Here is a 23455-nt window from a genome sequence, read left to right on the forward strand (position 1 = left end):
CACTCCCCCTGCCCTACCCCATTTTTTCCTTTGGCAAGCAGAGTTTTTGCCCATATTTTATCCCTCTCCTGTTTTTATTTCTCTTCTACCCCCCACATAAAATGTGACAGAAAAATTCTGCTCAGTACCAAAGACCTGGGATAGCTCTATAGGCAAACCTGGTTACATGAGAGAAACACAGCTCCTGTGGGTGGCATTACAAGACTTCAAAGGAGTTAAATAAGCCCTGTGCAGGAAAAGACTGCTCTTTCCAAAGCTTATAACAATGTGTTAGTTCAGACCAGGGGCTTTGTTTGATGAAGAATCTGGAGAAACTGAGTATTTGGGCTGTTGGCAAAGAAACCAAGCTCTGTGAAACTGTGGATAACAAGTTTTCACTCAGACATGTTTTCATTCTCTCATTTTAATTATTTTAATTCTCTCTCTCTCTTTGTTGTTGTTGTTAGCAGGCATATTTATAATTATTGCATCTCAGGTCTTGACTTGATGTATTTTCTGTGAAACTAGGAGTTTGTGATAGTCCCACAGCAGAGCTGTTATTATTATCGTCACTCCTCAAGTATACACCTGGACTGAACAAAATGGCTGATAGAATAGAATAGAATAGGACCAGGTTGGAAGAGACCTTCAAGATCATCGTGTCCAACCCATCAACCAATCCAACCCACCTAATCAACTAACCCATGGCACCAAGCACCCCATCAAGTCTCCTCCTGAACACCTCCAATGATGGTGACTCCACCACCTCCCCGGGCAGCCCATTCCAATGGGCAATCACTCTCTCTGTAAAGAACTTCTTCCTAACATCCAACCTAAACCTCCCCTGGCACAGCCTGAGACTGTGTCCTTTTGTTCTGGTGCTGGCTGCCTGGGAGAAGAGACCAGCCCCTGCCTGTCTACAGTCTCCCTTCAGGTAGTTGTAGAGAGCAATAAGGTCACCCCTGAGTCTCCTCTTCTCCAGGCTAAGCAACCCCAGCTAGTGCACTAGAAATGGAAAATCCTTGGATGCATTTACAAGACTTCTGTCAATTTCTTCACCTACAGTCAAGTCGCACCACCATGAGCACTTTCACCAAATGAACAGCACACAATGATTAAATATCAGGAGTAGAAGTTTAAATTCACATTGTGACCAAATGTGTCTGATTAGATGTACTTCTTCTAGTGTAAAAGATAAGAGCAAAGAAGAAAGTACAGTGAGGAAAAGTATGCAGAAACTTTACATGTAGCTTATTTGGATTCCTTACCTGATTTACAGTGGCTCCAACCGAGCCCTGTAAAACCATCTGGAGCATTTTGGCATCTGGTGGCTCTTGGTTTGTGGCTGCAGTTAGTTCCTGTGTTTTTTTCTGCATATCTTCGATAGCTACTTCAATTGGGGTTAAAATAAACTAATGGAAGTGGAAGAAAACAGGCTTCATTATTTGAATCATGCATGCAGCTGACCTGTTCTAAATCTGGCCAAAAGAAGTAGCTGTGAAATCCAGGATGACTGTTCAGTCTAAATGGTAGATGCTGCATCTGATCTAAAGCTCTTTGACATCTTATGATTTGCAAGGACAGGATGTGCATTTGTCTCTCCATTTGCATAAATTCATTATTACTTTAAGTTACTGGCCTCACATGTGAAATGCTTTTGTACATTCTACCTTTACAAAGCTTCCCTGTCAATTAAACCAGCTCTGAGCCCATTCTGGTTCTTTGACTGTACTTCATCAGCCACAAGTACAGCCATAAACACAGCTCCATGCATCCTCCTACCAGCTCAAAATAAGAATACACACTCACTGTCCTCTCTTCTCCATAGTAAATACCCATCTTACATTTCTCTACCCATTTATGCCATTCCTATTTATCAGATTAGTATCTGAGAAGTTCAGCCTCCTTTTTCCCTTCTACGCACAGAATTTGAAAATCTTCCCAGGCAGAGACCCCTTCAGCTCTTGAGAAATTAGATCTGTCCTCAAGATCACATTACCTCTTCTTTTTGGATGACATTGATTCTGGTTTTGATATATGGGAAGGCATGCATGGTGGTTAGGATGGTGTTCCTCTTGTATTGCTCACTTAGCTCTCCTCTGGGGCGCCCATCCATCGTGAAAGGCGTTGTGTACATGAACCTACAGAGGTTGAAGCTCTTCTCGAAATAGGTTACCCTATCTTTCATTTCATACTCATCAAAATAGGGCTCCACAAAAGTAATTTGTATGTATGCCTGAGAAAAAAGGGAAGAACCATTACAGTGCTTTACAAACCAGGAACTGTAAAAGGAATGGCATACGTGAAATATCCCATAGTTCCCATTGTCTAAGCATAGTCTGGAAAAGCACAGAGCTGCATATCCTTCAGGGCTCTTTCACTTCTTGCAGCTGACAAAACTTGCCTCTGGGAAGGGCACAGCTTAGCCCTGGAGATCAGAGCTAGATGAGGGACCAGAAAACAGAACTTACAATTTGATAGCTTCTGTTTGAAGCTATCAAACTAATCCTTTCACAGAGGCTTTAAAGACATCACTGGGTACAGAGGTGCAGCCAAGCTGGGGTCTTTTTGGTGCCATATTCTTTGATCATGAGTGCTTCAAGGGCATCCCCCTCTCTTCCTTTTTCTTCTATTCCTCAACACTCCCACTAGTATTTCCTTACCTTACTGGGATCCAGCTTTCTTTTGTCTACAGGAGCAGAGTCCTTTATCACTTCTACAGCATCCTCCCCAAAACACTGGCCATAAAATCCCTGAAAAGGAAACAGAATTATCCTGAAGTGTTTTTTGTCCTTAATGCAATGCTAATGATCTTTATGTCTCCAGGAGAAACAAGTAACCATGATGGTTTCTGGGCTCTGCACAATCAATATGCTGCTTCATGAAACACAGCTGGACAGGATAAGGCATCTTCCTTGCAGATCGGTGTGAGTTGATCACAAAATAGCAGAACTTGAGGTAAAGTGATCAGAAAGCAACATTGCAGCTCCATGAAAATACTGAAAATATACCAAAACGAGTATTTGGCATGCTCAGATCTAAGAATTCAATATATTACAGGCCTGCCCGTTAGAGATATGGCCTCATGAGACAGTATCATATAATGATGCTGTATAAAAGGGCTACAGTGCAAAGGATGTACACAAAGGAAATAATCTATGGTACAAATCAGTTAGTTGCTGGTTTTTATATAGCAGTGATACTATTAGAACAAATAGAACAAAACCAGGTTGGAAGAGACCTTCAAGATCATCGTGTCCAACCTATCATCCAACACCACCTAATCAACTAAACCATGGAACCAAGCATCCTGTCAAGCCTCGCCCTGAACACCCCCAGCGACGGTGACCCCACCACCTCATCAGGCAGCCCATTCCAGTGGGCAATCACTCTGTCTAAAACTTCCTCCTAAACCTCCCCTGACGCAGCCTGAGACTGTGTCCTCTTGTTCTGGTACTGGTTGCTTAGAACTGTGTGGGTTCCACAGAAAGCATAGTGTAACACTGGAGCTCATACTAACACAGTGGTTTTTTTCTTTACCTCTAATCTGTGAGAGATCTCAGGAAGTTTGGTTATTGCGGGTTCCTTATAAACAAATTCCTGTTCATCCAAGTCTCCAAATTTGGATCCGTAGAAACCAACGCGGAAGTAAGTGCCAAACATTCGTTTTTGACCCTGATTTACAAAAAGAAAAAGGAAATGTAGAAATACTTTAAAAAAAAAAAAAAAGTCAGTATTGCAGTATTTACATGCCTTTTTTTCCCCTAACTGAGGCACAAAAACCCCCCACTAATCTTACATTTTCCCTGTTTCAGAGCCAGTTCTAACTATGTAACATTAGTGCTGATGGATTGGAATTACAATTTCATAAAGGAAAGGATAAAAAATTAAGGGGACATGGACTGAAATCTGAAATTCAGGCCAATCACGAAATGACTTTTGCAAAACAAAGTAACTTACTATTTTTCAGTTCCACTGGATACAGGCTAACAAAATTAAAAATTTGCAATGAGAATTGGTCAGAATTTGAAACTGACTGGACTCAGCAGTTAGATTCTTCTGGAGAAAGAGAAAGGGGAAGTATGAGTGCTGACAATTCAGCCAGTTGTTTGTTTTTTCATTTCTTCTGGTTTTTTTTTTTTTTTTAACTGAAAACACTAGTTCACAGACAATGAAGTTATTTTTTTCTAAAGCAGATGTGGGCAGGTGGCTTCATGCATGGTCTTATTCCAAGTCTGATCTGTTAAGCTGGCTTCCTGTAACTGTGAACCAGCTATTTGTACAAAGAAGGTAGAGCTTCTTTTCACCATAGGTAGCAGATGGAAGCTTTTGTCAGAAAAAGGGAATGGATCTCTCTCACATGAACAGTTTATTATCAACATTCTTAAACAAACTCTGCCACCCAGCAACATGTCTTGCTAGCAGTGCCTTGCCTCACCAGTACCTTATTAATAATGCTGTCAAAAGCCTTCTGTAGCTTGCTGTGTGTCAAGGTAAGCTTCCTGAAGTCTCGATGTGCTTCCAGAATGGGGATGACAATTTTGTACACCTCGTTCACAGTTTCATACAATCCCCCCTTGGGAGGAAAAAGGTGGAAAAAAGGCGGTGAGGGGTAGGAAGAGAAGGAAACACATGAGTCCTTATGCACTCTGAAAAGAAACTAGATCTTCAACAGCCAGCCAGCCAGATTTATGGGACTTGTCTTTTAATCGGCTATGTTGCCTGTTTTAGCTTTCTCAAAACTAGTAATAGTAAATGGGTAGTTCTGAGCTACTAACAACAAAGTGGATCTAATTTAGATCTCTGCTCTTTTGAGCTCCTGAGCCCAAATTCCTGTGTAAAGCAACATGGTTTTTACCTAGGGCTGGAAGATTGAGAAACACAGGTAAGCAGAAGGAAATAGATTTGTTAAGCATGTATGCTTCAGGGCAACCAAAGATGCATCTGGACAAAAAGAACCCAGATAATACCTTCTGAGACACTGAATCACGTATGCTCTTTTGCACTGCAGCACTATGGTGTGCTACTTGAGTATCATGATTTTTTACATTGTAAGTGTAGGTTATGCAGCTGGTGGTTGTATGTTATGTAAAAGCTATGGAGTAATTCTTACATGCTTTCTAAATCTATAGTTTAGGCAAGATCTTTTTCTTAAATGTACTATCCTATGAAAACACCAACCAAAAGGCTTTGTTCATGATAGAGACAATCACTTTCTGATGATGCTGCCTGTAGTCTGCACAGTAGAGGCAAACACATTGTTGAGCTAAGCTACCTGACAAGCCTATCTTAGCCAATATGGCTGAGGCAAGACTGAGTCAGCCATAACATGTTTCCCTTGTTTCTAGTGCAGCAGATCCATGGCCCCTGATTCAACTGTACAACTTTGTTTCCCTATGTGCAGGAAAATATGTCTGGCCAGACAGCCCCAGTCTATCTCCTGATGATTTTGACCTGTGCTCACCGTGCTGAAGAGCTCTGCTGCTTGTTCCAGCAGCCCTACCAGGCCACTTTCAGAGAAATACCTCCCAGAACATACACCATCTTCATCTGGAGACAAAACATCATCTGAAACAGCAGATTCCTCCAGGACATTGGGTGAGATGTTCTGAAATACAGCAGAGCAGGAAAATTAGAAACCTAGATCAACAGGCTATCATAAAGATCGAGGCAGAAATAGTTTCAACATATTTACATGATGGGAAGATGAATGAGATTATACAAATGCAGGGGATACGCAGTTAAATTGCATTTTGAAGTGAATGTAACATCCTAAATCTCTGCAGGTGGCAGATAAGGAGTTTCACTACAAGAATCCTAAACTTTCTTGCCTCAGGTTAGATTTAAAAAGCAGACTCCTGTAGATTGCAAACTGCTCCCCACTGTGTTTGCTGAGTTTTCATGGAGCTACAATAAGCTCAATCTCCCACACCACAGGTGTCACAACCAATGTGCCCTTCCTGCTGCTGGCACCTGAGGTTGGGAAATTCCAAGCTGCAGCCCTAACCTCCTGACACTAGCTTGAAGGAGCTGAACTTTCAAGTTGTTAATTTGACTTTTGCAAATAGAAGACAATAGCAGTCTAAAACCTGTAATTGAATGCTGCTTCTTGTTTCAGCCTCTGCCATATTATGCCTTGATCTTGCAGAATTTACTTTGTTCTTGTTGAAGCTACTGATCTTACTGAGTATTTAAATAAAACCAGATAAAGTGCACAGTGTCAGTCGCTCTTTGAGATTCTAGAACATGAAATAGCATGTCTACAGTTCTTTGAATAAAAGACACTGGGTAGAGTCAATATATAAAATTTCATAATACATAGAATTATACACAAATGAACATTAAAGCATGTGTACATACAGTATGGAGCTAGCATTTGTAACTTGCAGCAGCAGCAGAAATGCTAACCTTCTATTTGCTAGTCATTAGAAGAAGTTCAATTAGTGTTATAACGTTTCAGTTCAGCAGAAACTCACAAAGACAATCTGAGTGTAGGACAGATGCTAGGTGGCTAGCTAGCTGAGTCCTACAAGGTGTCTTTATAAAATGGCAAAAACACTGAGGGCTGTTACTATTGATTGGATTTCAGATAAAGAATTGTCACCACACATCACTGTCAGTGTGGGACTTCCCTCCTTGAGTTTTGTGGGTGTATTTATTTCTTCCTGGGTGGAATCTACTCCAACCACGTGGCCATAGCCATTTCTAGTCTGCACATCACATCAGCTCCATTAGAAGAGTGAGCACAAAACTCAGACCAGAATCATAGAATCACCAAGGTTGGAAGAGACCTCGAAGATCATCAAGTATAAACATTTGCAGGAGGTAAGTGTATGTCTGAATTTCAGCCAGAGTGAAAACTGCAGTGTGGTTTAGCATATCCATGCCACTTTTCACCCAACAACCTCATGTGACTTCAACCAGAGTTATGGCACTTCCTCATACAACCCATCTGTATGAGGACAACTCAATACAAACCATGCTGCAGCTCAGTTTCTGATTTTTCATTCCCACAACAGCAGCCATTGAGGACTATTTCACAGAATGTGGACTTTGGTGTTTGCTTGTTTGCTTGTAGCAAAGCCGTAAGAGTCCAGAAGAGTGATTTATTTATGAAAGTAACAAAGAAAGTCACAGTCGCCAACTATCTTTCATTGGCATTTAAACCTGTGAGAACTAATGTCAGACATGTATCTCCATATTTTGCAGCCCACACATTCTAGTAGGAGACAGCCTTCATAAGGTACATCTGGTTCTTGGATGATCTTTTGCAAAGTGGATATGCCCCACGCACCTTTGCCTTGATCTGCCTTTCATATTGAAGACTCGTATATATTCCTTGGATAATACAGACAATACATAATTTGCCATGTGTATGTATCACCAGCAATTATTTTGGACCTTCCAAGCCTAGTTTTCTTTAAAGAAAGGAAACACTTGTGTAAAGACAAAGGGCTTTACTGTGATCCCCAGCCCTTATCACCATGCTAGATATGGCTAGTACATAGTAATAAAGGAGTCATCATCAGCACACGGGAATGGAACAACCTACCAAGACTGGTGATGGATACTCTGACAGTTTAACTTTTTCTCCTCATAAATGCACTTCTACTCTGCTTAATGCAAGAAGGAATACACTTACCAGAACTATCCTTATGCTGTCAAGAGCTTGGGAACCTTTTCTTACCTGAAAGCTGACACTGCCCACTGGGAGATAGTTTCGATCTTCAAGCATGCTAAGGTACTCTGCCACTAGTGCTGCAGCATGGACAAGACACATGGCTGCTTCTGTGTAGCACTTCCTCTTGGTGTGTTTCTCTGCCATGTTCTGCAGCCAAGTCAGCCTCAAGTCAGGTGATGTCTGGTATCCTTTGGCAATTCTAACAACACATGGCAGAAATGAGGTGTGAATGATCACCTCTTCTCAAATAATGAAAAATACATCATATTATTTATTTTTTATATAACAACATCTATTCATATTATATATAATAATACAAAGATTATGTAATTCTTTGTAACTCTTCACGTGACTTAAACGGAATGAGAGATCTCTGTCTTTATTCTCTATGATTCACTGAGCACAGAGCAGGGGTAGGCAAAACACACAAGGAGTATGAGGAGAGTAAAACTGCTGAACACAAGACTCTTCAGTGTCCATCAGTCCCTGACTCCCATTCTTGCCCAAGTCTATGCCCACCTCCCAGTGGCTCCACTGCAACATGCTCACTCCCACAGCCTGAGCCTCCTGTGACAGATCAACTGTGCTGAAATTGGAATTTGCACAAACACAACAGCTAGGTGGTTTGTCCAGAGCCTGTCCCTAAATGTACAGTTCTTCTGCACAGCTCACTGTAGAATTTCCTCAATAGCAATTCTAAACAGATTCACCTGTACATGAGATCCATAAGCATCTCTGGATCTTCCTGAAATTCCCTCATATTCACCGTATCTGACAGGATACTGTTCAGGTTACACAGCAGCTCCTCTACCTGCAGTAATACAATGATCAACATGCATTTCTCAAGTGTTTACTTTTTCCCTTCTCAAAAAGTAACTGCACCTGCACCAGGTCTCAGGTCCCTTTCTGCTGGGCTGCTCTCCAGCCACTCCGACCCCAGCCTGTAGCATTGCATGAGGTTGTTGTGGCCAAAGTGCAGCACCCGGCACTTGGACTTGTTGAATGCTATCATGTTGGCTTCTGCCCATCTGTTCTGCCTGTCAAGGTCCCTCTTGCAGAGCCATCCAACAGATCAGCTCCTGCCCACCAGCTTAGTGTCATCTGCAAATGTACTGATGATGGACTCAATCCCCTCATCCAGATCATCAATAAAGATATTGAACAGGATTGGGCCCAGCACTGATCCCTGGGGGACACCACTAGTGACTGGCTGCCAGCTGGATGTGGCATCATTCACCACCACTCTCTGGGCCCAGGCCCTCCAGCCAGTTCCTAACCCAGCACAGAGTGCTGCTGTCCAAGCCACAGGCTGACAACTTGGCCAGGAGTTTGCTGTGGGGGACGGTGCCAAAGGCCTTGCTGAAGTCCAGGTAGACTACATCCACAGCCTGCCCCACATCCACCAGGCGGTCAACTGATCACAGAAGGAGATCAGGTTGGTCAGGCAGGACCTGCCCTTCTTGAATCCGTGTTGGCTGGGCCTGATCCCTTGGCTAGCCTTCAGGTGTGCAGTGATTGCCCCCAAGGCAATCTGCTCCATAATTTTCCCTGGCACTGAGGTCAGTCTGACAGGCATTATGTCCTCCATTTCCTCCTGTTTATTCTTGTTTTAGAAGTAACCTCACACAATAACCTCTACATTCTTATCTTCTATGCTTTAGAAGACCAAGATCCAGAACTTGGGCTCCAAGCACATTCCTATGTGAAAAGTCCTGATAAAAGCTCCAGATGTCATGAAGGATTTGACCTGAATGGGAAATGGAGTTGCCTGCATATCCGCGTCTTCCTCTGCATAGGCTAAGATGGTTCGTAAGGACCGTCGAAGGAATTCCTCATTAAATTCAGGCGATTTTCCAACCAGAGAGGCTAGTGACATGGTCACCTGCATCTTCACTCTTGCAAAATTCTTCAGAAAAAAAAATTAAAACATGAAAGAATGAAGGCTGCACTGTAGCATGCATAACAGTTCACACATCTCTATCTACCATATAAACCAAACCCACTTTCTACTGCCCCCACTAAGTGTATTAAACTCACTGCTCACACAGGTGGCCTCTAATGCATCAAAGCCAATCCTGTTTTAACTGGTTAAGCAAAAGTTCCCTAATTCTGACATGTCTGTACTTTGGGGCAAGAATGTTCCTTGGACTGAGACTATGGGAAATCAGAAACACCTCGTTCACCCTCTGCACCTGCCAGTGGGTGTGTAGGTTGGGCCACCCACAAAGGAGAATGAGAGGAAGCAGGGCTGGGAAAAACATCCTGGAAACAAGACTGGGAAGCAAAAGGACGCTAAGGTTTGGTGCATCACCTGGTGATGCACTAAGCCTTGCTGATCATGGTGTCTCAGAGACATATTTTCCTCCTGCAAAGCCAACACTTTTTACATTTTAAAGGAACAAGTCTAAGCTTAATAGCTCTTGCATAGGAGTGAAAAAAGAAAACCTGACCATGCAAAAATGAAGAATATTGTTTATGCACTTTATAGTCATTGCTATCTGAGTTCTAATGCTGTTCCATTTGAAGAGGCATTTACAGATGTTGCATAAAAAGTAATGTTTTCTAAAAAAAGGAAATAATTAAAAAATTATCAGTAAAAGGAACTGCTTTCCCCCTACACATCTACCACTTCTTTTGGCTCAGTTCTGCCATGCAGCATAACACTTGACCATTCATACGCAGATGTGTTCTATTTGCTACCATAACTGCAGTTTCAGTTTCAGTTGATTGTGAAAAAAGGCAGCACAAAATACACTGCTGTTCTCAGAATCTTACACTGGTGGAGCTGAAGCTGTATCTCATGAGGAGATAAAGAGTGGCACAGGCTTGAGCCCGTGTAATATCTATGCTGCTGCTGCAGTGGTGAAGAACTCTTTGACACAGGTCAGCACACTGTTCAACCTCCTCTTCAAACAGGAAATCTCCAAACTAAAAGTGATAGAGAAGAAAACATTCATTACTCTCTTTTCTGGCCACTGCTACAGGTTCCATTTCCAAGCTTTCTTACTGAGAATAAGTGAAAACAATCTTTGTGTTTTGAAAAAGAGCGACAGAGAGAGAATGAAAAAAAATCTTCACAGAGTGCCCTGGCTTTAGGAGCTTTTGAAAAGATGAAATAGTGCAGAAATCTTAGAAACATGCAGAGCTGCTATCTTCAGAAAATGTAATGGCTGATGAATAATGTAAATACTAATTTAAGCATAAGGAGCAATTGCTAGCTTTTTGCATTAATGCCCTGCCCTTCCCAGCCCTCTAAGTAAGTTTTGTGCCATAAAACTTACCATAGAATTGTTAGGGTTGGAAGGGACCTCAAGGATCATCTAGTCCCAGCCCCCCTGCCACTGGCAGGGACACTTCACACAAGATCAGGTTGCCCAGAGCCACATCCAGCTTGGCCTTAAAAACCTCCAGGGATGAGGCTTCTGCCACCTCCCTGGGCACTCTGTTCCAGTGCCTCACCACCCTCATGGTGAAGAACTTCCTAACATCCAATATGAATCTACCCATTTCCATTTTGTTTTTTTTTCATTCTCCCTAGTCCTGTCATTACCTGACACCCTAAAAAGTCCCTCACCAGCTTTCTTGTAGGCCCCCTTAAGATACTGGAAGGCAACAAAAGGCCTCCTTGGAGCCTTCTCTTCTCTGACTGAATAGAATCATAGAATCAGTAAGGTTGGAAGAGACCTTTGAGATCATTGAGTCCAACCTATCACCCAACACCTCATGACTAACTAAACCATGGCTTCAAATGCCACATCCAATCCCCTCTTGCACACCTCCAGGGATGGCAACTCCACCACCTCCCTGGGCAGCACATTCCAATGGCTAACAACTCTGTCTGTGAAGAACTTTCTCCTCACCTCAAGCCTAAACTCCCCCTGGCACAGCTTGAGACTGTCTCCTCTTTTTCTGGTGCTGCTTGCCTGGCAGAAGAGACCAACCCCCACCTGTCTACAAGCTCCCTTCAAGTAGTTGTAGACAGCAATAAGGTCTGCCCTGAGACTCTTCTTCTCCAGGCTAAACAACCCCAGCTCCCTCAGCCTCTCCAAATCTAAATCCCTCACCAGCTTGGTTGCCCTTCTCTGGATACGTTCCAGCAACTCAACATCTTTCCTAAACTGAGGGGCCCAGAACTGGACACAGGACTCAAGGTGTGGCCTAACCAGTACTGAGTACAGGGGCACAATGACCTCCCTGCTCCTGCTGGCCACACTATTTCTGATGCAGGCCAGGATGCCACTGGCCTTCTTGGCCACCTGGGCACACTGCTGGCTCATGTTCAGCCTACTATTGACCAGTACCCCCAGGTCCCTTTCTGTCTGGCAGCTCTTCAGCCACTCCGACTCCAGCCCTGGGGTTGTTGTGACCAAAGTGTAGCACCCGGCACTTGGACTTGTTGAATGCCATCATGCTGGCCTCTGCCCATGTGTCCAGCCTGTCAAGGTCCCTCTGGAGTGCCCTTCTACCCTCTAACAGATCAACATCTGCTCCCAACTTGGTGACAGGCTGAGAAGCCTGTAGTTTGTAGGTTCATCCATCTGGCTCTTCCTGTGGATGGGCATCACACTGGCCAGCTTCCAGTCATCTGGGACCTCTCCAGTGAGCCAGGACTGGTGGTAAATGATGGAGACTGGCTTGGCCAGCTCACCTGCCAGCTCTCTCAGTGCCCTAGGATGGATCCCATATGATCCCATGGACTTGTAAGTATCCCAAGAATAGCCCCAGCTCTCTCAGTTTGTCCTCACAGGAGAGGTGCTCCAGCCCTCTGATCATCCTCGTGGCCCTCCTCTGGACACGTTCCAGCAAATCCAGATACTTCCTGTCATAGGGGCTCCAGAACTGGACACAGTAATCCAGGTGGGGTCTCACCAGAGTGGAGTCGATGGGGAGAATCACCTCCCTTGACCTGCTGCCTATGCTTCTTTTGATGCAGCCCAGGATCTGCTTGGTTTTCTGGGCTGCAAGTGCACACTGGTGGCTCATGCTGAGCTTCTCATCCACCAGTAACCCCAAGTCCTTTTCTTCAGGGCTGCTCTCAAGCTGCTGTCCAGCCTGCATCAGTGCTTGGGATAGTCCTGACCCAGATGCAGGACCTTGCGCTTGGTCTGGTTGAACCTCATGAGGTTGTCATGGGTCCACCTCTCCAGCCTGTCAAGGTCCCTCTGGATGGCATCCCTTCCCTCCAGTTGTCTGCTGCACCACACAGCTTGGTGTTGTCAGCAAACTTGCTGAGGGTGCACTCAGTGCCACTGTCCATGTTGCCAACAAAGAGGTTAAACAAGTCTAGTCCCAGTCCTGATCCCTGAGGGACTCCACTTGCCACTAGCCTCCACTTGGAGATGGACCCATTGACAGCCACCCTTTGCGTGTGGCCATCAAGCCAGTTCTTTATCCACTGAATGGTCCATCTATCAAACCCATACTGCACCAGCTTGGAGACCAGGATGTGGTGTGGGACAGCATCAAAGGCTCTGCTCAGGTCCAGATAAGTGATGTCAGTTGCTTGGCCTTCATCTATTAGTGTTGTGACATTGTCCATGTCCATTAGCCATTGCCCACTTCATGCCAGACCCTCCTTTGCAGTGCCTCCACAATGCATCTAGCAGACTATACAGCCAGGAGGCAGGATGTCTGCCCTAAGAAACACATCATAGGACAGCACAGATGTGCCAGTACCGTATCTATAATCATGGGATGGATAAAGGTGTGAGAACACAGGATATTATTTCTCATGTGCAGGCCCATTTCCCTGTTCTGAACCTTTCTTCACTGCATTATCACACTGTTTTATGGCTAACTTATATTACAAACCAGATGGCACAGGGTTCTATCATTTTTGTTTGCAAAACAACATCTATATACCTACACTATAATAGAAATGATTGGAATAATTGCTTCATAAAATATAGAACTGAGCCAGCTTACCTAGAAGATCTATTTCAGTGAGAATAATGATTGCCTCACAAAATTTATTATTGTAATTGGAAGTTAGCTTTCAAAGATAAAGTGCAATGGAAACATAATTATGAGTTTTGTAATTACTCAGATATCTGTCCTGTAATTAGGCTTTGTCAGCCAATCTGCACTTAACAGCAGACAAGCTTTAACTGTACAGGAGTATCCAGTTTGCTATTTGCATTTTAGTGTATGGTAGGGAAAAATACATTTAATGGATTTTTCCTCTGTAGAACTGCTTTTCCTTGGAGGAGAATACACCTTAACAGATTTTAGAGTCCCCATGAAGCACTTAACCCATTTATGACTTGTACTATAAAAAAAAAATATCAGGCAGAATGAAGATGAAATCTGTCTACATAATAGAATTTGCTTATAATTTTGGAACCTATCTCAGGAGTAGAAACCTAGAATGATCCCCCTGATCTCTGATGGGCTACTTTTGATTTATCTGCTGCCCAACTGGCTGGAAGTTAGTGATGATGATAAAATGATTCAAATTTCACTTTATAAAATCTGTGAAACCCCTGGAATTAAGACTCCTAACTAAAGTCAGAAAGTGTTTGAAATATAATGGGTGGATTTTTCTACCTTTCTTAGCAAAACGTCTATATTTAAGAATAGACTGCTAAACCCACACAATTACTGAGATTCATTTTTTCTGTCTTGCATGGTCAGTGAAATAACCTTATAACAGCTGGAGAAGTCTCTTGGCATCCTAACATCCCCATGGATAGCCATTTGTGTTGACACGTACAAAACATTTAACAAAAGCCAAAGGACAAGTAGGAAGTGAATGCACACAGCTGTGCTCTAGACATGCTGCTCTAATAACTTGATTTGAAGCATGAAATCAGAAGTATGTCAAAAGCATACCTTAGCAATGAGTGCTCTGAGTGTAGCGAAGCAGTGAGTGAGGTAAGTGGTGCTCTGATCACAGCCAAGAGAATTTACCAGGACCTTCAAAACTCCTCCCAAAAGATTGTCTCTGCACTCTACTGCAAAGCTTGCCTACACATGGAGAGAAGAAAACAGTAATTGAGCAAGGTAATTCAGCAATGAACTGGTTTGTGAGAGACATCTGAGAGTTAAGAGATTGCAGATTTTTTCACATACTGACACCTGCTGCAGAAGAATTTCCAAACGTTTTTTTAGTAATAAGCAAGATAGAGGAGAAAATGTCACAAATATTTCTCAGTATCTGCAGACCCTTCAATGCATTTTTAAGCTCAGCCAGTTTCTGTAGTGATTCTTGAAGCTCTGTCCAACAGCTTAAATCTCTTTGTATCACAGGATCATACACTCAAATAGGACCTAAAAGGCACCCAGCAGTCCAGTTCCAAACTACCAGCATCTTCAGATACATTTCTAGCTTAAATGTTTTTCTCTCCTCATCCTCTATGAACTCCAGGATCACAGTAACACAGTGGAAATGGATTTCAGCAACATTTACTGAAGACAAGGTAGTAGATTTTTCCTTTCACTCACAGTAGTGCAGTGACCTACAGCAGAAGGGGCTTGTGGCAGCTGTGTAAGACAGACAGCAATTTGAACGTTTTTTTCCTTCCCTTCAGTTTATACAGTTTTACAGAATATCCTCAATTTAAATATTTTGCACTGTCTAAGAAACAAAACGAGAAATGAATCTTGCTTCCACTGGTTTCTGAGGTAGCAGAAATTGCTACCAAGCAAACTCTGTGGTTTCCCACCTGGATTATGTTCTCTTGCATATCGAGAATGATCAAGTTAGCTTCAGTTGCCAGGTTTCCACTGATGAGAGCTTCTTGATCTAGCTCAGCTTTTGTCCTGCAAAATGGAGTTCTAATTAAAACATGCAAGAGCGTATCCCAGGAGTTAGATGGCCAGCTGTTTAAGCCAAAATACAAACAATACCATTCTGAAGGATCCTATAAGAATAAACAATGAAAACAGGTGTTCAGAGATGTTTTTTAAGAATTGTGGAAACAAATGAGGAGAGCTGATATCAAAGAACAAAAGTCCCACAGGTGATATCTGAAAAATGGGCCTCTGGATAGTTCAGACAGATGCTTCTGCTTCCTTAATAGCATAAATTGGCTACTTTGCCCTCAGTATTATGTTCAGTTGTCTAATAAGCTATGCAGTAATTTCTGAATGCATTGCTTGTAGAATAGAATAGAATAGAATAGAATAGAACAGACCAAACCAGGTTGGAAAAGACCTTTGAGATCATCAAGTCCAACCTATCACACAACACCATCTAGTCAACTAAACCATGGCACCAAGTGCCTCAGCCAGTCCCTTCTTAAACACTTCCAGTGATGCTGACTCCACCATGCCCATGGGCAGCCCACTCCAATGGCCAATCACTATTCTGTGAAGAACTTCTTCCTAACATCCAGCCTAAACCTCCCCTGGTGCAGCTTGAGACTGTGTCCTCTTGTTCTGGTGCTGGTTGCCTGGGAGAAGAGACCAACCCCCACTTGTCTACAAACTCCCTTCAGTTAGTTGAAGAGAACAATAAGGTCTCCTCTGAGCCTCCTCTTCTCCAGGCTAAGCAACCCCAGCTCCCTCAGCGTCTCCTCATACGGCCTGTGCTCCAAAATCCTCACCAGCTTTGTTGCCCTTCTCTGGATATGTTCCAGCAAGTCAACATCTTTCCTAAACTGAGGGGCCCAGAACTGGACACAGTATTCAGTAAAGATATTGAATAGGATTGGGCCCAGCACTGATCCCTGGGGCACACCACTAGTGACTGTCTGCCAGCTGGATGTGGCACCATTCACCACCACTCTCTGGGCTCGGCCCTCCAGCCAGCCAATTCTTAACCCAGCACAGAGTGCTTCTGTCCAAGCCACGAGCTGACAACTTGGCCAGGAGTTTGCTGTGGGGGACGGTGTCAAAAGCCTTGCTGAAGTCCAGATAGACTAAAGGCAAATGACCTAACATTTCCAGAGGAAAAAAAATAAAAACAATAGGCTTGGGCAAAGGAAAAATTGCTTCAATGCCATAGCAGCAGTGCTTTATATAGGCAATTAAAAATACTTGACTCTTGAGATGACAACATAAGGCAGTTGGTCCAACAGCTGTGGATCAATACAGTAGTGCCCCAGGGCATTCAAGAGAGGATGGAACATTTATGAATGACAGAAGATGGTGTTAAGACAATGCATGATACCCTTAGTTGAGACTTAAGAATGAGGTATGGAACACAGCTCTCCTATCCCAGCACAAGTGCAGTTCCCAGAAAAAGAGTATTTTCAGAGATCCCTTCTACACTAGGAACACAAAGGAGAGGCTTTGTTCTTTATCCTAAACTGCTCAGAAAAAGACTATTGCAGGGTCAGAACCTGCTCCCTGAAGTCTGAGCTGCTCTGACTTGGGACAAAGTTCCTAAAATGCTTTTCTGTGGCTGGAACACCCCCCTTAAAATCACATTCCTTGGTGATTTAAAATCTGTAGCTTCTCTTTTGCATTTACTTACCTTTCCTGCCCAGTGGAGTCTTACTCAAAAGGAAAACCAGAGAAGTAAAGAGCCATCCTTTTGAGCACAAACAGATAATTGTGGGGAGGGCAAGGAGCAGCCATACAGTTACTAATTACAATGACTCAAAGCAAGGAATAACAAAAGGGCCTGTCAAAAAACTGGTGTCATAATCAAGCCAGGGATCACTAAAGGTAAGAATAGAACAATTCAAGCAAACAGCATAGCCTTGCACATTAACCATGCTGAGTGGATCCACTCTGACACCACATGCAGCTTCCTAACTGCCATTAAATCCCAGCACATACTGGCCTCAGAAGCAGGCTGAGTGTGGCCGAGTGGCAGCCTGTGCAAACCTGTTGTGCTGCAAATTCCCCACAGACACCTTATTTATGGCACATATCCACTACAGGGTTCCAAAAATGATGAGAGCAGAGATCTTGTATACCACAGTGATGAACGCTGGGCAAAACAGAAAGGCCTAGATGGGATGCAGAGTCATACTTATGTAACCAGATGTTTTGTTTTGAGTGGTTTAACTGAACTAATGTAAAGGAATATTGTAGAGCTGCTGATTGAGGTCTGTTTTACTCTGGTTTCCGTGAAACTGTCTGTGAGAAAGCAAGCTGCTTTCATGTCAAAATAAGAATATCCATATAGGATCTGCATCTCTTCCCATCTAAGTGCAGAAGGTGAAAGGACTCTTTTTTCAAAATTTGGAGGAATTCCAAATTAACAATCTTGCATTCAAAAATGTATGTGATACTCCTGGATGAGTGTGAGCTCACAACAATTTAACTGATCAGAGGCCACTCTGTGGCTTGTCTACTACCGTATAGTGCTGATAAGGTGAAATGTTCTTAGACATTATAACTTAAAATGTGCAACAAGAAAAATACTCATTACAGAATCATCTTCCCCTAGTCCTGCTAATGACTGTTCTCTATTTTAACATAGCAATGTCAAACACAGCTCAGCCGATTTAATGTAGCAAAACACACCAGAGTATGTATATGCCATATACATGTATGTACTCTTTGGAGTAGCTGATATCATTTGTATCAATAACTGGTGTTTACTACAATACAAGTAAGAAGGAAAAGGAAAATTTAAGTATCTCTTCATTGTAGCATGGCAACAGTTGGATACTTCCACTGCATAAACATTTTCTACTTCTTTTGCTTTGACAAAAGAGGGAAAGGATAGAAACTGTTGATTATGTAATAAAATGTCTTATGAGAAAGAACAAAACATAAACCCCCTGAACAGCATGGTTCTAATAAAAACAAAATCCATTTCTTAAATGACATACTTATCCTGTCTCTCATTTGCCTGCCGCCAGTGAGTCTGCTCCTTTCTCCAGCGCAAGTTTTCATTGAGCCCCACCGATCTGTCATTCCCTGAAAGTGCAACAAACATGACCGAGATTAAAGCAAAAGGGAACACCTGAAGTCTGATAACTCACCAAAAGAAAGAGATACAAGCCTGTAGGAGACTATCAGAACTAATCCCATTCAACTTCACAGACTCAGGGCTCTAGCAAAAAGACGGGATGCCATCATTTTATTTCATCTAGGATTTTTAGAATATTAAATTGCTTAATGTCTTCAAAGACCACACCACAGATTATTCCATTTGTTAAATGAAACAAACATTTTTGCCATGAACAATTTGTTCTCAATGATAGCTTTGACACCATTTCTTGGCTCTTGATTAGAATAGAATAGAATAGAATAGAATAGAATAGAATAGAATAGAATAGAATAGAATAGAATAGACCAGACCAGGTTGGAAGATACCTTCAAGATCATTGTGTCCAACCTATCATCCAACACCACCCAACCAACTAAACCATGCAACCAAGCACCCCATCAAGTGTCCTCCTGAACACCTCCAATGATGGTGACTCCACCACCTCCCCAGGCAGCCCACTCCAATGGGCAATCACTCTGTGTAAAACTTCCTCCTAACCTCCAGCCTAAACCTCCCCTGGCACAGCCTGAGACTGTGTCCTCTTGTTCTGGTACTGGTTGCCTGGGAGAAGAGACCAACCTCTGCCTGTCTACAACACCCCTTCAGGTAGCTGTAGACACTGACACAATTTCTTAAATGTATTAAAGCTTCTGAGTTGGCCTCATATTCTTCACCTGAGAAGAGCTCATCCCTAGCTACACCTTGGATAGTTGAAAGCTAATTATATTTTTGTTCACAACAAAACCAAGAAAGATCTTCAAGGTAAAGAACTGTGGGTGAAAAACATATGGATGAAAATGGGGAGAGTGCATAAACCCCAATTAACAACTTATAAGTATAACCTTTTCAGGTCTTCTCAAAAAACATGAGGGGAGGGGGGTATGAAGTACCAGCTGGTATTCTGCAGCGCTTCATCATTTCACCTCGTGCTCCTTCACCTCTCAATAAAGCCTCTTCTAATCGGGCCTTCACATCTCGAGACTTCTGGAGTACTTGGGTGCTAACTTTATCTGAGCTTTGTTTGCCCTGAAAGTGAAGTCACAGCAATCAGTATCTCGGTCTTTAGACGTGAGTCCAAACTACATCTCCAGAGCCAGACACAACAGAAGAGACTTGAAGAGGAGGCAGAAAGCAATTAATAAAACTGACTAATATATAAAGGCTAATTAAATGTAGCAGATGTGGAAAGAGATGGTATCTGTAGTACTCAAAACCACAAATATATAGCTTAGTGCTAAAGAAAGAGACACTAAAGTTTGGAGAGAAGGTTATTTAATCCATTTCAGACAGACCCTGTCAGAGAGGGCGAGTCCTGATGTCCAGTCCCAGTTATTAGCTATTAGGTGATCATTAGCATTCTGCTTAGTACTTAAAGGAGCTAACAATATATTTTCCACCAAAAATATTGCTCAAAACCTCAGGAAAGAGAAAACTGTTCAAAACTATTCAAGCTAACTTCATAGGCTGCATTTTGCTTGAAGGCTAGTATTAGTCATCTTATCTGAATTACTTTTGTCTATTCACAGCACAGATACAATGAGACCTAATTTAAAAGTTGTCAGTAACAAATGTTGGTGACGGAGATCGGAATTAATATGGACAACCAATATGATCAAGGTATTGTTCAGTTTAATTAAGAAACTTCCACAGCTTATATAGACACACAAACTCACAGAGCATGGTTAGTATACACTGGTTCCTTACAATTGTCCACGCGTCCTACTGTTATACATTATTGGTTACACTACCAATATCACGTGAGGTTGTTGATGGACGTGTGCATCCTGTTATTCCAAGATAATTCTTTGTGTTTACAGCTAGCAGTACTTTGTTTCAGTTACACACTGCTAGCACAGCACTATTTTGCTGAACGCTAGTTACTTCTACACTTACGCTAAGCATGGCCTACCACTATATCAAGCTCTAAGCTTGTATTACCAGATTGCTCACACTACTTATTGCTATGATTGCAACAAACAAATTTTCCTTGGACAGGTGGAAAGTAATGAAAAAAGCCAAACAAAACAGGACAACAAAATCATCCATGTTTTTCTTACCTTGTACTCAAAGCATGAGACACAAATGAAAAGGAGGTCTAAGATCCTGTTCAGCTGCATGGATGGAAGGTCTGCAATCCATTTCTGTATTAGATTCTGATCAGCATTTTTCATGATCCAGAGGAAACAGATCAAAAGATTGCGAGTAGTATCAGGTCCTAATGTGGCACTTTGTCTGTAGGGCTAGGAGCAGACAAAATAAATGTTAGCTGAAGGTAGAAAAAGAAGAGGGAGGTTATTCAGCTGAAGTGATGTGACAAGTTTCAGTGAAAACAACTGCAGGACTGGACTTCAGTAAGTGCAACCTTTTCCATGTTATACTTTTTGAAGGTATTTGTGCATAGTTAGTGACAGGACCAGTTGTATGCATGTGAAAGACAGAAAGAAGCACAAAAGCATCATTTGCTACATGTTTGTATTTGTATTTCCTCAGAATAATGTAGAAAAGGATTCTCTCTTTGGTCTCCTCTTGCCCATGCAGTTGTGTGAGTTAAACTGTATAGAAGACAAAGAAAATCATGAAGGGATATGTAGAGGGAAAAAATGATCTTGAGTCCTAGATCCATGGATTCAGGTGAGACTGGGACTGGAGAGCAGTGGGGGAGACACAGTGTCATTCGGTGATCTGGAAAATAGACTAGCTTAGACGTGGAAATAGAAATAGGCATGTGGGAGAAAAAGTGGAACCAACTTACAGTAAAGGACCAATTAAGATGACAGAAGGAAAATGAGGCATTCTTTGGGGCTGAAGGAAACAAACCCACACTTTCTCCTGCCTGTAGTTATTAGTGGCAAGAAAGGATAAAAGGAGAAAACAAAAGAAGAGGAAAACATATGCAATAAAGGAAACTGGCAGAGTCATGCACATACCAGGGACACCAGAGATACTCCAGAGCTCCTGAGGTTGAACTGATTCCCTGCAATGGCAAGGGCCACATTTTGATTGATTGCACTTGCAGACTCTCGTTCCTCTTCCAGGTTTCCTGCACGCACCTTTCCACTACGAACATCTGAAACTAGATTGGAAATATCCCTTTGGAGCTTCAAAAGCAATCCATGTGTTGCTGCTCACATGTCACAGTCCTCCACCAGTCTGCAACCTAACAGAACAATTGGCACCTCCATCCCCGAGTCTGTTGGTCTGATATACCAAGCAGTGAAAGAGGTGCAGCATTAGCAAGGCAGATCACAGCTAAATTGTTCAAATAAACACAGGGAAATGATATGTGTTCAGAGAAGCCTAAGTAAAAGCTAAGGCAATAGCAGTTGAAGTTGTCTCTGAAATTTAGAGAAGCTAGTGCTTCATATAAAGCACTTTGGACCATCCAGTTCCAGTCCATCTCAAGCAAGCCATACAGTATTTAATTCTGCTAATAGCTGACAGAACTAATACTGCTTTCTGGCTAAAGAACAAGTTTAATTTCAGGCATCTAGCTGCTTCTAGTCCCTGCAGTAGAAGGATAACACTTATGTTAGAAAAATGGGGTGAGATCTGATCAACCAATGTATAATAAACTGTTTCATCCTATTAGACTGAAAATCCTAAATAATGCTTTCATAGCATTGTTGTCCAGACATCAAAATACATAAGATTTTCAGAACCAGTGACAAAATTATATTCTTTAAAAAATCATGCTTTTCTTCTTTATACCTTTTTTTATTCATGAAAGTGACATGTAGCTTTCCAATCAGCAGAAATCTATCATCTTACCAAAAAAATGTGGAATAGCTACTTTCAGGAGTATCATACGAACACACAGGTAGCAAAATGTAGGGCAAGAGCTTAGATAAAGTTGGTTTAAATGGCTTGATAAGGTAAAGTTTATAGTTATCACAGATAATAAAAATATATTTTCTGTGTGATAATTACATTTGCCTGAGATTAATTTTAGCATCATTTTAATAGCTCTAAAGAGCAATAGAAAAAGAATATAATCTGTTTTCTTTAATTGTGATGTAATGCAGTGTTAGTATCATTCTTGTTTTCTTCCCTATTGTCTGCTAAGCCTCTCTAGATCTCACTATTTCTTGCAGGATTTATTTGCAGGATCATAATGCTTACAATAAGAGATAGGAATACTTATAGATACATCTCTGGTCTATCATATGGTCATAAAGCAAGGCTACTGAAGTTTTTCCTGTACAGTTTATTTCTATGTAAAGAAATATTCAACCTTACAAGGCTGTGGAGAATTTCTGGGCTTAACGCAGTCTTTATTGTGTTTGATAGATTGTTTAGAGAAGTCACTCTAAGAAGCTGAAAAATACAAAGGGAAAAAGGTCTTACGTGTAAAATCATGGAGTTGTGGCAGTGAATCCAAAATGATACCAACCAAAGGGAGGTAGAGAGCTGCAATTTTAATCTTCACCTCTTTTTTTGAGCAACGTGGGTCTAGGTCATGGGAACTCAGCAGGCTAAGGATAGCACTGACAGCTTTTCTTTGCACCTTGCTAATCCTGTTAACACAAAACCCATCTATGAACTCCATTAATGGGTCAGACAGAAATTATTTATGAATCAAACAATTAAGAAATACAGTGCAGGTGAAATAAACAAATTAATATACCAGTTCTTATTAGATAATCTCTTCCATTCTTTGCAGAGACTAGTGTAGCCTACAAAAGATAGCTATCTTATATCTCTAAGCCACTTCAACACAAAGAGCATCCAAGTTTTTCAGATTTCCTCTGAAGGTTTGCTATGCTGAAGAGAGGTGCTTAAAGAAAAAGATCAGACTCTAACCAAAACTGAGCTAAATTCTTAACCTCAGACAAAGGCAGAGGTAGTTTACAGAGAAGAGCATCCGAAATATTGTGTTCTAAATCAACCAACACTCTCATGAAAAA

General features: G+C 42.1%; 1 protein-coding gene across 1 annotated transcript in view; it reads right to left on the reverse strand.

Moving 5' to 3' along the window:
- DOCK8 (dedicator of cytokinesis 8) overlaps positions 1 to 23455 on the reverse strand; it is a 75743-nt gene that overhangs the window by 2105 nt on the left and 50183 nt on the right. The window contains exons 27-43 of the mRNA XM_054178526.1: positions 22896 to 23065; positions 21479 to 21624; positions 20609 to 20791; positions 19442 to 19577; positions 18391 to 18478; positions 15325 to 15421; positions 14492 to 14626; positions 10436 to 10588; positions 9408 to 9566; positions 8371 to 8471; positions 7667 to 7859; positions 5444 to 5587; positions 4424 to 4555; positions 3520 to 3654; positions 2643 to 2732; positions 1979 to 2215; positions 1248 to 1391 (exon numbers count right to left, since the gene is read on the reverse strand). Of these exons, the coding sequence (XP_054034501.1) occupies positions 1248 to 1391; positions 1979 to 2215; positions 2643 to 2732; positions 3520 to 3654; positions 4424 to 4555; positions 5444 to 5587; positions 7667 to 7859; positions 8371 to 8471; positions 9408 to 9566; positions 10436 to 10588; positions 14492 to 14626; positions 15325 to 15421; positions 18391 to 18478; positions 19442 to 19577; positions 20609 to 20791; positions 21479 to 21624; positions 22896 to 23065 (2443 nt within the window). The remainder of the gene's footprint in view (positions 1 to 1247; positions 1392 to 1978; positions 2216 to 2642; positions 2733 to 3519; positions 3655 to 4423; positions 4556 to 5443; positions 5588 to 7666; positions 7860 to 8370; positions 8472 to 9407; positions 9567 to 10435; positions 10589 to 14491; positions 14627 to 15324; positions 15422 to 18390; positions 18479 to 19441; positions 19578 to 20608; positions 20792 to 21478; positions 21625 to 22895; positions 23066 to 23455) is intronic.

This window comes from Dryobates pubescens, chromosome Z (assembly GCF_014839835.1).
Source record: "Dryobates pubescens isolate bDryPub1 chromosome Z, bDryPub1.pri, whole genome shotgun sequence".
In the NCBI taxonomy this organism is placed as follows: Eukaryota; Metazoa; Chordata; class Aves; order Piciformes; family Picidae; genus Dryobates; species Dryobates pubescens.